General features: G+C 39.9%; 1 protein-coding gene across 1 annotated transcript; it reads left to right on the forward strand.

The window, feature by feature from the left end:
* On the forward strand, nucleotides 1–9,508 carry copb1 (coatomer protein complex subunit beta 1). Its single transcript, XM_022765374.1, has 22 exons — nucleotides 1–109; nucleotides 1,820–1,972; nucleotides 2,200–2,429; nucleotides 2,702–2,871; nucleotides 2,966–3,080; nucleotides 3,185–3,277; nucleotides 3,385–3,522; nucleotides 3,662–3,781; nucleotides 4,047–4,154; nucleotides 4,263–4,409; nucleotides 4,557–4,702; nucleotides 5,095–5,191; nucleotides 5,294–5,454; nucleotides 5,553–5,673; nucleotides 5,785–6,012; nucleotides 6,261–6,440; nucleotides 6,895–7,039; nucleotides 7,163–7,282; nucleotides 8,121–8,266; nucleotides 8,465–8,554; nucleotides 8,802–8,957; nucleotides 9,207–9,508. The coding sequence occupies exons 2-22, from the start codon at nucleotides 1,882–1,884 to the stop codon at nucleotides 9,264–9,266; spliced, it is 2,862 nt and encodes a 953-aa protein (XP_022621095.1). The 5' UTR covers nucleotides 1–109; nucleotides 1,820–1,881; the 3' UTR covers nucleotides 9,267–9,508.
* The last annotated feature ends 3,323 nt before the right edge of the window (nucleotides 9,509–12,831 follow it).

Consider the following 12,831-nt stretch of genomic DNA (forward strand, 5'->3'; position numbering starts at 1 on the left):
AGGAAGTGGTGGAGAGACAGCTCGCCAAGGGAGCTTTTCTTCTTACAGATGTAAATATCCAAAACTGGATATCGAAGGCCACTTCGGAGGATAAGAGTCGTGCAGCTAGGTAGGTTATGTTGCTTAGTTTTAATCAATATGAGCGATGTATAGCCGTGGTAACTGTTAAGAAAGCTAGCTAAGGTTACTGTCCTCCATTTCATTGCTAGCCTGGGCAGAAGCTAAGTTGGCGTTAGCTACCGTTTGCTAGTTAGCAATTAATCATATCTCTTAACCTAACTTCATATAACCTTTCGATTAGTCGTCTACGTGACTGATGTTATAGTTTTATTGAAGTTTTATAGCACAGATGTTGTTGCTAACGTAAGAAACGCCATCAAGGCTTTACCGTTGACAGTAGCTGCAGTGTTGTCCGGGGGTGTTAACGCTGCGTGTCACAATTTCTTGACTTCCAACAATAACATAACCTTTTTTTTTATTTTAAACTGTTACTTTTGCTGTCACAGTGACCGCTACTGACAGTAGCCGAGTTTTTACAATCAAATGCAGCAGAAAAAGCAGGAAGATATCCGATTCTTGTAAACATGACCTCCATCCTTAACTTAAAAGTACTAATACGGCACTGTAGAACACTCCCATTACACCTCAAAGTCCTGCAATAAAGATATTACCTAAGTATAAACACGTAAATATTATCAGGAAAATGTTCTTAAAGCATCAACAGTGGAAGTATTTTAAGCGACTAAACAGTATCAAAACAGTATTTTTTGATAATTGACTAATCAGCTAATTAAGCGAATTATTTAAGCTCAGATTTTACTGGGGTTTTTTTTGTTACTATGCTTTTAAAATGTTCTTTATAGGTTTATTTGTAATAGTTGTAATAAATGAATGTAATAATTCCTCCTGGTCATACTGCACTCTAAGAAATTCACTCCTAATGCACTTCCAGTGTAAGTGATGGGGGAAAGTTGACAGTCCTCAGTGCCAAAAATACATTCCCATATTTACGTAAAGTTACTATAAGCTTTTGGCAAATTAAATGAGTGTCTTCCAGAGTTAAAGGATTTAGTACAAAACTTCCCCTTGATGTTATTATTCCTCCACTGCATCTCAATTTGGAAACACCATGAGGAGAAACACAAAGAGGAAATTCTACATGATTTGACTAACTCAGACTGCTGAAGCCTCATGTTAGCTCAGTAAATTAGCAAGGTTTTATGTTCAAATGCTGCTATTTTATTCAAATATTTAGGCTGTTATAACAACACATACCTGTTATGGAGGGGCAAACACAGGCAGAACAATACATTGTCAACTATTTAGAGTTTCCAATTTATCTGACATTTCTTTGAGGAGACTCTGAAATGATAATTCAGATAGACCTAGGGCCTTTGTGTTGTAAGGTGACAGTGTTTAACAATGAGCCAATGCACTGCAAAGTTTGAAGTTTAATTCCAGTAAATAAGAAGTGGTTACCTTTGGTAAGTATTACTTTTCTTGTAGACCTGGTTAGCTCTTTTAGACAGTTTTCCAGTAAAACTAACACCTGTGAGTGGCCCCTGGATGACAACTCTTGGTTTTCAAAAGCTCAAGAGTTTACCAGCCCCATTTGAAAACAGGTTGCCATGTCTTTTGTGGCTGCTGCCACTGCTCTTTATACTGTTCTATGTACACGATGCTGTACAGTAAACATATCTTGTTTCTTCAGTGTATGCAGATTTTGTTCAGTCTATATGGATCACTTGTGTATTTATACAGCTGTGTAAATGTTTTCTCCACCATTTCTTAATTATACTTTTCTTTCTGTTTCTCATAGGTGTTATCCAGTAAGCGCCATTCATTGGGATTCCTCTAAACAGATACAACCCCAGCTGCAAAATGACAGCTGCAGAGAACGTTTGTTACACTCTGATCAATGTTCCATCTGACTCAGAGCCCCCATCTGAAGTCAGCTTAAAAGCTGATCTAGGTAACTATTCTGTAGCCAATGTTGGTTTTACTTGACAAATTACTAAACTGATTAATTGCCAATGAAAATACAAATCCCTCAATATTCTCAGTGTAAAAAAACAAATGATTTGACAAATTCTCTCAAAAATAGCTTTAGGTGATAATCTGTAAAAACTGTAATGCATGCTTGAAGCCATGTTGGTCACGTTCATAGTTGTAATGATAATAATTATCGTCTTTCTACAGAAAAGGGGGAGATCAAGGCAAAGACTGAAGCCCTGAAGAAGGTCATCATCATGATCCTGAATGGTGAGAAGTTGCCAGGACTGCTGATGACCATCATCCGCTTCGTGCTGCCGCTTCAGGACCACACCATCAAGAAGCTACTGCTGGTTTTCTGGGAGATTGTCCCCAAAACAACTCCAGATGGCAAGCTGCTTCAGGAGATGATCCTGGTCTGTGACGCCTACAGAAAGGTTAGCTAACTGACACATGAATCACATGAGATGGTAAAATGCACATATCTAAATGGATGGCTGAACAGTTTAGCAGGGTTGTCTGACTCCTGAATCCACATAATTTCCAGTAAGGCTCTATTAATTTCTGGTGCAAAAGCTGAATTTGGTGCGTACTTTCTCTATAATGTAGTTACAGTTTAACTACTGAAAGCTTTTAAAATGTTAGTTTCACTTATATTTTTAAAAAATTATCCAGCAATCATCATATGAAATCTTTCTTCCTATTTCAGGACCTGCAGCATCCCAATGAGTTCATTCGTGGCTCCACTCTGCGTTTTCTGTGCAAGCTGAAGGAGTCTGAGTTGCTTGAGCCCCTCATGCCAGCGATCCGGGCCTGCCTAGAGCACCGTCACAGCTATGTGCGCCGTAATGCTGTCCTGGCCATCTACACCATCTATAGGTACAAACAGATTGTTCCCCTTTTGCCCATCTTATTTTGTGCTCCATTCAGTGTTGAACGACAAGCAACTGATGATGGTATTCTTTTGTTTTAGGAACTTTGAACATCTCATCCCAGATGCTCCAGAGTTGATCCATGATTTTCTTGTCAATGAGAAAGATGCCAGCTGTAAGAGAAATGCTTTCATGATGCTGATTCATGCAGATCAGGTCTGTATCATATTGTCCTTTTCTTACTGTTTCTGCTATGGTGTGACACTAGACCTACAATATCTATCCCAAAATGAAATCATTCTCATATTCACATCACACAGGATCGAGCTCTGGATTACCTCAGCACATGTATTGACCAAGTGCACACTTTTGGTGACATTCTTCAGTTGGTCATTGTGGAGCTGATTTACAAAGTGAGTCAAGACCTTTATTAGTCTAATTGAAGCTTTATAGTAGAACAGTGTTCTACCAGAAGAACTGGTGTAAATTCTAAACTCTTTGTGTTTTTGTTCTTTGTTAGGTTTGCCATGCTAACCCCTCCGAGCGCGCCCGGTTTATCCGCTGCATCTACAACCTGCTGCAGTCCTCCAGCCCTGCTGTTAAGTATGAGGCTGCTGGCACTCTTGTAACTCTCTCCAGTGCTCCCACAGCCATTAAGGTAAATCAGCAAGAGTGTGTCCATGATCTTATGTAGGTCATATACCATTTGTACAGCATTAATATTGTACTATATTTGACCCAATAGCAGTGATGTCTTTGGTCTAGTACAGTCTCTTAAGCATTCTTTGTGACTCCAGGCTGCTGCCCAGTGCTACATTGATTTGATTATCAAGGAGAGTGACAACAATGTGAAGCTGATTGTTCTTGATCGCCTGATTGAACTGAAGGAGCATCCCACTCATGAGCGTGTACTCCAGGTACTTTGAATTATGGCTGTGTTAAGTTTTGCTGCTATAATTTAGTAAATAAATAATGAAAAAAAACTCTTACCCATTAAACTTCAACAAAATGTACATGAAAATATGCAGAATACGTTTTATTTAGTCCACTTTATAGACTCAAATATATCAGAAAACATCTGGCAAACATTTGTTATGAATCAGTACCAGTTTTCTGCACCTACAGTGTATCATTTCTGTTCAGACAGAAGTTAATTGTCACTAATGCTTTTTAATGGGACAGGACCTTGTGATGGACATCCTGCGTGTTCTCAGCACTCCTGACCTGGAGGTCAGAAAGAAGACCTTGCAGCTGGCACTGGACCTTGTTTCCTCTCGCAATGTAGAAGAGGTCAGTGGCATGCACAGTATATCCATGCTTTTGTTGTTGTTTTTCTAGCATGGACACAGGAAAAAAGAAAATATACTGCAAATATAGTGACATCTATTTGTTTTCCAGTTGGTGATTGTTTTGAAGAAAGAGGTGATCAAGACAAACAACGTAACAGAACATGAAGACACTGATAAATACAGGCAGCTGTTGGTACGCACTCTCCACTCTTGCAGCGTGCGCTTCCCTGACATGGCGGCCAATGTCATACCTGTGGTGAGCTTCCTATTATTTATGCACATTGAAAAGATGCTCTCGAAATGTTTTATATTTCATAGGTGTTTGAGAGAGACCCAAATGTTGGTTTATATATACACAATAAGAATACATGAAGACTTTTCTGTGTGTTGAAATGATTTACAGCTGATGGAGTTTCTAAGTGACACTAATGAGGCAGCTGCTGCTGATGTGCTGGAGTTTGTACGGGAGGCCATTCAGAGATTTGACAACTTGAGACCCCTCATCATCGAGAAGATGCTGGAAGTCTTTCACGCCATCAAAACTGTCAAGTAAGCACATTCAGGGGTATATTATGCAGAGCCATGAATAACTTTTTTGTTTCTCTCTTAATGGTTATAAAAAGCAGCCTATTTGATTTAGATATATAAATGGGGCTGACTTGCCAATTTGAGCATATTGCCTTGTCTGTTGGAACCTGTTTTTATCAAAATGATAGAACTTAAGCAGCTCATATGAGCCACATTGATGTAATAAATATTGAAGCAGGGTAACAGGGTAAGCAGGGTTTTAGCAGCAGGATACCTTACATAAGGAATGAACATGGTCTGATATTGGTCATCTGAATGTTGTAATCTTTTTCTGTTGTCACATTTGTCAACTGTTTCGTAGAATTGGCTGAGGGTCGTCATGTTTGACCTTTGTCTCCATTTTCATATTTCAGGATCTACAGGGGAGCTCTGTGGATCCTAGGAGAATACTGCAGCACCAAGGAAGACATCCAGAGTGTGATGACAGAAGTACGCAGGTCTTTGGGAGAGGTATGTTTGTCCATTGTTGTTGTGTAACACAAGCTTACTAGTGAGTCCCAACTCAATAATAATTGTCACAAATATCTGATATCTACGTCTTAACTTGGACAGATCCCAATTGTAGAAAATGAGATAAAGAAGGAGACAGGAGAGGTGAAGCCAGAGGATGAAGTGAGTGCAGCTCCAGCCCAGAAGCTGGTGACAGAGATGGGCACCTATGTGACACAGAGTGCCCTCAGCTCCTCCAGGCCTTCGAAGAAAGAGGAAGATAGGTAAACATTGCTCATTGTGGAGGAGTATCAGTATCAGCCAAGTTGTATGGGGTTTCACCATCCAGCACACTCGATAAACACTGATATTGTTTTTCCAGACCTCCACTCAGAAGCTTCCTGATGGATGGAGACTTCTACGTGGCAGCTTCCCTGGCCACCACACTAACCAAAGTGGCCTTGCGCTATGTTGCTATTGTTCAAGACAAAAAGAAACAAAATGTAAGACGTTGTCCTCTCTTCACAGTCACTAAAAGACAGCGCCTTTTTAAAAAGTCATTCAGCCAACTCCCACGTTCCTCTAATCCCTGCTCTCGTGCTCTCCCCCCTTAGTCGTTTGTTGCAGAGGCCATGCTGATCATGGTCACTGTGCTGCACCTGGGCAAGTCTTCTCTGCCCAAGAAGCCAATTACAGACGATGATGTGGACCGCATCTCGTTGTGCCTGAAGGTCCTGTCAGAGTGCTCACCACTTATGAATGACATTTTCAACAAGGAGTGCCGCAAATCACTGTCACATATGCTGACTGTCAGACTGGAGGAAGAGAAGCTGTCACAGAAGGTAATGACAGAAGCCTGAACTCAGTGGTTAACCTCCTGACAGTCGGGCACAGCTGAAGCATTATCACAAGTAAAGATTGGTGTTGGTTTCACATTTTTGGACCCAGCTCTCATTTTATATATAAATAATATATTGAAAATATGCATTTATATTTGTGGGTATTTTCTGTGTGTTGATTCTGTTGTTGGCTATCTGTGGGCTGCATTATCCCCCTTAAAATAACCATGTGTTTTGTTTTCTGACCACAGAAAGAATCTGAGAAACGTAATGTAACAGTACAGGCAGACGACCCCATCTCCTTCATGCAGCTCACAGCCAAAAATGAGATGACTTCTAAGGAGGACCAGTTCCAGCTCAGTCTGCTGGCTGCTATGGGCAACACTCAGAGGAAAGAGGCTGCTGATCCCCTGGCTTCAAAACTCAACAAGGTACAAGCCTGCAGAAATCTTAGCATGCAAGACAACTGGAGATTATGCTGGAAAAAACACAACTGTGGGAGACAAAGTTTGGCTGTAAATGTCATCTCTGCTCAGATATAAGATTGATAGTTTTTTTGTTTTGATAAGTTGTCCATTCATTGTTGCAATTATAATACATAAATATTTTAAGACCTTATGGTGATACCGTATTTGCCTCGGAGGATGATGCTGTTGTTCTGAGTATAATTGATGTTGATGCAAGGACACGCAGCTCTGAGTCGTTTTTTCCTTTTCATCCTGCTGCACCGTTGTGTAAATCCTTGTCATGCAGGTGCACTGCTATAAAAACCTTGTTAAGAATTGAATGACAAAAAACTCTTCATTACTTACTATGAAAAAATATTTGCATTTGCTGGGGTTATTATAGTTGATTATTAAATGTAATTGATTTTTGTCCAACTAGGTAACCCAGCTGACAGGCTTCTCAGACCCGGTGTATGCTGAAGCCTATGTTCATGTCAACCAGTATGACATTGTGTTGGACGTGCTGGTGGTCAACCAAACCAGTGATACTCTCCAGAACTGTACCCTTGAGCTGGCCACTTTAGGTTAGTCTACGTTATTTTCCATTGCACTGGACAAATGTGCAGGTTTTTTTCTCAAGGAACACTGACTCAAGGCAGTCACATCCGTGTACACATTTCATTACACTGAGTTTTATCTTTCCACAGGTGATCTCAAGTTGGTTGAGAAACCTTCACCTCTAACTCTGGCTCCTCATGATTTTGCTAACATCAAGGCCAATGTCAAGGTGGCCTCTACTGAGAATGGCATTATATTTGGCAACATAGGTAAGAGACGCATTTTGTGTCTGTTTAAGATCATAACTCAACTCATATTATGTTTGCTTTGTGTAACATAGAGCTACCCCTGATCAAAGATTTTCTGGTCGAATGGTAGCAATTAGTGAACTATTTGTCAAACATTTATGATATTAATTTAATTTTTTAAATATATATTTATATATCAGAAAATGGTTTGAGTTCCAGGGCTGAGAAAGAATCTTATGAGTAACATTGTTAACACTGTGATTACCACTGCCATTACAGAGAAATACAAAACCGTAATAATGAGCCGCCTGTTAATTACACCGGCAAAAGCAGTAATGATTCTGAATGTGTCAAACAGCCTCCAAGGAGACTGAACATTTTGTTGATGAATTTCAAAACATCACATGTCTTATGAACTCAAAACACCAACACAATATGGAGAGAAACATTTTCACATTTTGCACAAATGCACAAACGTGCATTGAGCAGAGTAATTTAGCTTCCCCAGTCCCCACAAACACTCCGACAAGGCTAATAGTGCATATGCTTAAGGTCGACAAATGATAGGTGAATGTTTGCCCGAAGAGTTTGCATGTCACCTTCTTGGGGTCTCCTCTCGAAATGATCCCACACTTTGGATTTCCTGCCAGACATATGTAATTACTAGCTAATAATGTAAGCAATGTCTGTCTGTCATCACTTCCTGTGGAGTTTTTTTTTTTTCCCCTTGCACCCAACCAACTAATCAAAACTTGGTCAACTAAGGCTCATCTCATTGACTATCAGGGTGAGTCCTAGTTTAATCAGTGCATGTTTTTCTCATTTTTGGGGATGTTTGTTTTTTCTGTTTTCTGTACAGTCTATGATGTGTCGGGAGCTGCTAGCGACAGAAACTGCGTCGTCCTCAGTGACATCCACATTGACATCATGGACTACATCCAGCCTGCTTCCTGCACTGATGCAGAATTCAGACAGATGTGGGCAGAGTTTGAGTGGGAAAACAAGGTAAGATTTGCATTTCTACTTTGTGGCCAGTTCCATGAAAACAACTGGCTTTACCAAAATGACTTTGTCTGGCAACTTAACTCCAACGTGTTTTAAGGGAACACATTGATTTACATTGAACAAATCAATAACAGTATTTAGAAAATATAAAGTTGTGAAAATTGAGGATGGTCGCTAAGTGGCCTTTTTTTGTCGTAGGTGACGGTGAACACCAATATCACCGATCTGAACGAATACCTCCAGCACATCCTCAAGTCCACCAACATGAAGTGTCTGACTCCAGAGAAGGTTGGTATGAGATATTGAATACAGCAGAGCAATGATAGCAGACAAGCTTGGCAGGAATCATAAACATAAATGAAATAAGCAGCTAAGACTTTCGGTGATGGTTCATGTCGGTAAAAATCACAAGTAGGCTTTTTTAGTGGTCCGATTAGAACAGTCAGCACCAAGCCCATCATGACAGCTGAAGTGTGTTAATACAGTGTTGTTGTGCAATATTCTCAACTATTTTTTTTTTGTCTTTTTAAACCAGGCACTGTCTGGCTTCTGTGGCTTCATGGCTGCCAACCTTTATGCTCGTTCTATCTTTGGAGAAGATGCCCTGGCTAATGTCAGCATCGAGAAGCCCATCCACCTGGGGCCTGAGGCACCTGTCAACGGACACATACGCATTAGAGCCAAAAGTCAGGTGGGTCACAGCTGCTGCACCATAAAGTAAAGGCTTGGTTGAATTTATTTGCCCTCAACTCAAGCAATGCGACCAGTTCATCTTTTGGAAGAATAACATTTAAATATGATATCTCATTGAAAGAATTGGGATGAATGGACAAGGAATGTGAATATGAAATAACCCATTACATGTGACGTTACCAGTATGTATCCAGTTTGTTAATATATAGAATCTGTTGCAATAAATTCTGTCTCCTTCATTCCATAGGGGATGGCCTTGAGCCTCGGTGACAAGATCAACCTCTCCCAAAAAAAGACAAATGTCTGAGACAACTCTGATCCAGCTGATCCCTCTGACTTTCTAAAAGTCACCTGCTGTTCTCTTGTATCACCCATTTTACAGCCTTTTCATCACAGCAAGTTAAGAACTTTATGTGGTCAGTTGCTTCCGTGCTGTTTCTTTCTTTTCTTTTCTTTTTTTTTTTTTTTTTACATCACCTCTGTTTAAAAACTACATCTCAGTAATGTCCCTGTCCTTCTTCTTTTCAATAAACATATGTATTAAAAGAAGGCGAAAACTTCATGCCTGATGCTGTATTCATTGAGAGCTCTTATTGTAATTTTGGATACTCTCCACTTTATACTTATTTTTTATTCGTTCACATGATTTCAGTTTTGAATTAAAGACATTGATGTGAAGAAGTAATGTTTTGCCAACTTACTATGTCTAAATTAAGTGTGAGCAAGAGCCTCATTTCTAATCTTGATTATTTGTTTCTAATGCTTTACATCTAAGTAGAAATATAACCAATCAAAATATTCCATCTACCACTCATCATTAAATAGCAGTTTGAAGGGCGAAGTTTGGACGAATACTAGATGCTATCATCAGCCCCTATTTGATTGATTTCTCTTTGAAAGTTGTGCTGTAAATGTGGTATAATATTAGATCTTAAGTAAGTGATTTCAAAAGAACATGTTACTGTTACCTAAAGGTGGTTGTATCTCAAAGTGAAAGGACTCCTGGCTGGAGCTCCTGCTGTGTCCAGCTTCATAGCTCCAGGCTCTAATTAGAATTCTTCAGATGCCTTTAGTGATATGTTGCACAGTGTGAAACTGATTGGAATTTGTTCTGGCAGTATCTCTAAAGTGACAATGACATCATGAGGATTTAAAAATACTTACGTATCATAGGCAAGGACCTGATTTCTTTAACCCAGGGTAATATACTGATTTCAAAGGTACTCTCAAAACCATCTGCGGTTTTTACTGGCACTGTGATAATGAGACGGAGATGGATTAGTGTTGGCACAGACCTACCTATTCCACCTGCTCCCTATAATTTATAACTAAAGGGACATTTCTGGGAATATGCCAGATTAAAAGGTCACAACCCCGATCATGCATTTACATTATCTGTGAAATCTCTCTCTCTGGGGTTTAGATAAAGGCTGAAGGAGACTTTGAGGTCGGACCTTCAGCTGTGAAAGTAAACTGTTGACTTTCTGACAGGAGTGTTGCAGCCAAACTGCTGTGTCCTCTCGATTTAGTGTAGATATTACTCATAAACGTTACAATGACAGGGAATCCCCATAACTTGAGCTCTGAGTGTTTTGCACCTTGCGTTTTTGTGCAGATTTTTCTATTATGGCACACCATCACGTAGAGGGAAAGTACTCTCCTCAACTTTCTTTTACATTCTGTTACATTCTTTAATGCTTCATATTTGTATAGGGATTTGTACTGTGTCAATCGAAAAGTGAATTTATGGTGGCTTTATTATATTTTGCATCGAGGCCCATGTCAAAACAACTTCTGCTTTTCATCAGAAACATGTTTTATAGATGCCTGCATGTTATTACAAGAATTGATCCAGCAAAATTATTTCTCATAGCTTTCTAAGCTGCTAACAAGCTTGTCCTCAGTACTTTAAACCCACGTGGGTGAAACTGAAGCTTGCAAGAACACTCAAGTTTACCGTTTCAGATTCTTCTCTTTCGACACTAGGTGGCGACACAGGTGTCAAAGCAGACAGTGTGGTGGTGTTCAGCATAGTCAGTGCAGCAGGATTTGTCATAACATGACATACAAGTGATATGATGATATAATACAAGTCGTGCTTGTACACACTGAAGTAAGTCTGTCATTTTAGATAAACTGGCTTGAGCCTGCACTTCAGGCAGTATGGCAGCTTAGTCATTTAAAGTGACAGAAGATCAGAGTTCATTTCTCTTTATTTTCACCTCAGTGATGACTTATCATGACATCACATACTTCAAAATACAAGGTAAACATCACCACGTGGAACTCTTTATGATATGATTAGAGCAACAATATTCCAATAAAGATGTAGCTGACAATAAAAAAAAAAATCAGTTTGTCTATATAGTGTAATGTTATTGTAAATCGTATATTTAGCTGTGATGGTTTTTTCTTTATTTACCTATTTGTATAGCATAGCTTTATTGCTCAGTAATCTGCTCTCTGTATTATATGCTTAGCCCATTGGGTAATACAGACAATTAGAAATACTGTGGTATAATAAACTCATTGAGCATTTTATTAGGAACACTTGTGCACCTGCTTATTTGTGCAGTTTCCCAACCAGCCAATCATGTGGCAGAAGTGCAGGGTATAAAACCATGTAGATACAGGTCAGGAGCCTCAGTTAACGTTCATTCAAAGATCAGAATGTGGAAAAAATGACTTTGACTGTGGCATGATTGTTGGTTTCAGTCCGGCTGGTTGGAGTATTTCTGAAACTGCTGATCTCGTGGGATTTTTACACACAACAGTCTCTAGAGTTTCTACTCAGAACGGTGCGACAAACAAAAAACATCCAGTGAGCAGCAGGTCAGAAGAGAAAGGCCAGACTGGCCGGAGATGACAGAAATGCTACGGTAACAGAGATAACCACTGTTTACAACTGTGGTGAGCAGAAAAGCTTCTCAGAAAGCACAACATGTCAAACCTTGAGGTGGTTGAGCTACAACAGCAGAAATCCACATCAGGTTCAACTCCTGTCAGCCAAGAACAGAAATCTGAGGCTGCAGTGGGCACAGGCTCACCAAAAACTGGACTGATGAAGACTGGGAAATCATAGCCTGGTCTGATGAATCTGGATTTCTGCTGAGGCAGCAGATGGTAGAGTTAGAATTTGGCATCAACAGCAAGAATCCATGGACCCAACCTGCCTTGTGTCAACAGTCCAGGCTGGTGGTGGTGCAGTTATGGTGTGGGGAATGTTTTCTTGGGCCACTTTGGGCCCCTTAATACCAAACAATCATACTTTGAATACCACAGCCTGTCTGAGTGTTGTTGCTGACCATGTGCTTCCCTTTATGGCCACAATTTACCATCTTCTAATGACTACTTCCAGCAGGATAAAGCAACATGTCACAAAGAAAGCGTTATAGTGACCAGTCACCAGATCTGAATCCAATAGAACATCTTTAGAAGAACGGCCGAATGAATCTGCAGCCGACAAATCTGAAGAAAAGAATGTGATGCAACATGTCAACATGTCATGTCTACATTAACCAGAATCTCAAAGAAATATTTCCAACATCTTGTGGAATCCATTCCATGAGGAACTGAGGCGGTTTTGAGAGGACAGGCAGACCCTACCCAGTATTAGTATGGTGTTCCTAATAAAGTGCTCAGTGAGTGTAAATCAGGGTAGGGGTAAAGTCAGCATTTTCACTGAGTAGTTTAACAAAGTACAACTCTTAACCTTGCAAATTCATGGCAACATAGTGAGAAACTGACCCATTAAGATTTGTGAAAAGAGACTAATATTTAAAGAAGACACAGCTGCTTAATAATGCTGGAGGTTTGCATTATGATAATAGCTGCAGGGACACATTTATTATCACCACATTACTGGTTGTAAT

Source organism: Seriola dumerili, unplaced genomic scaffold (assembly GCF_002260705.1).
Source record: "Seriola dumerili isolate Sdu_G_001 unplaced genomic scaffold, Sdu_1.0 BDQW01000674.1, whole genome shotgun sequence".
Lineage (NCBI taxonomy): Eukaryota > Metazoa > Chordata > Actinopteri > Carangiformes > Carangidae > Seriola > Seriola dumerili.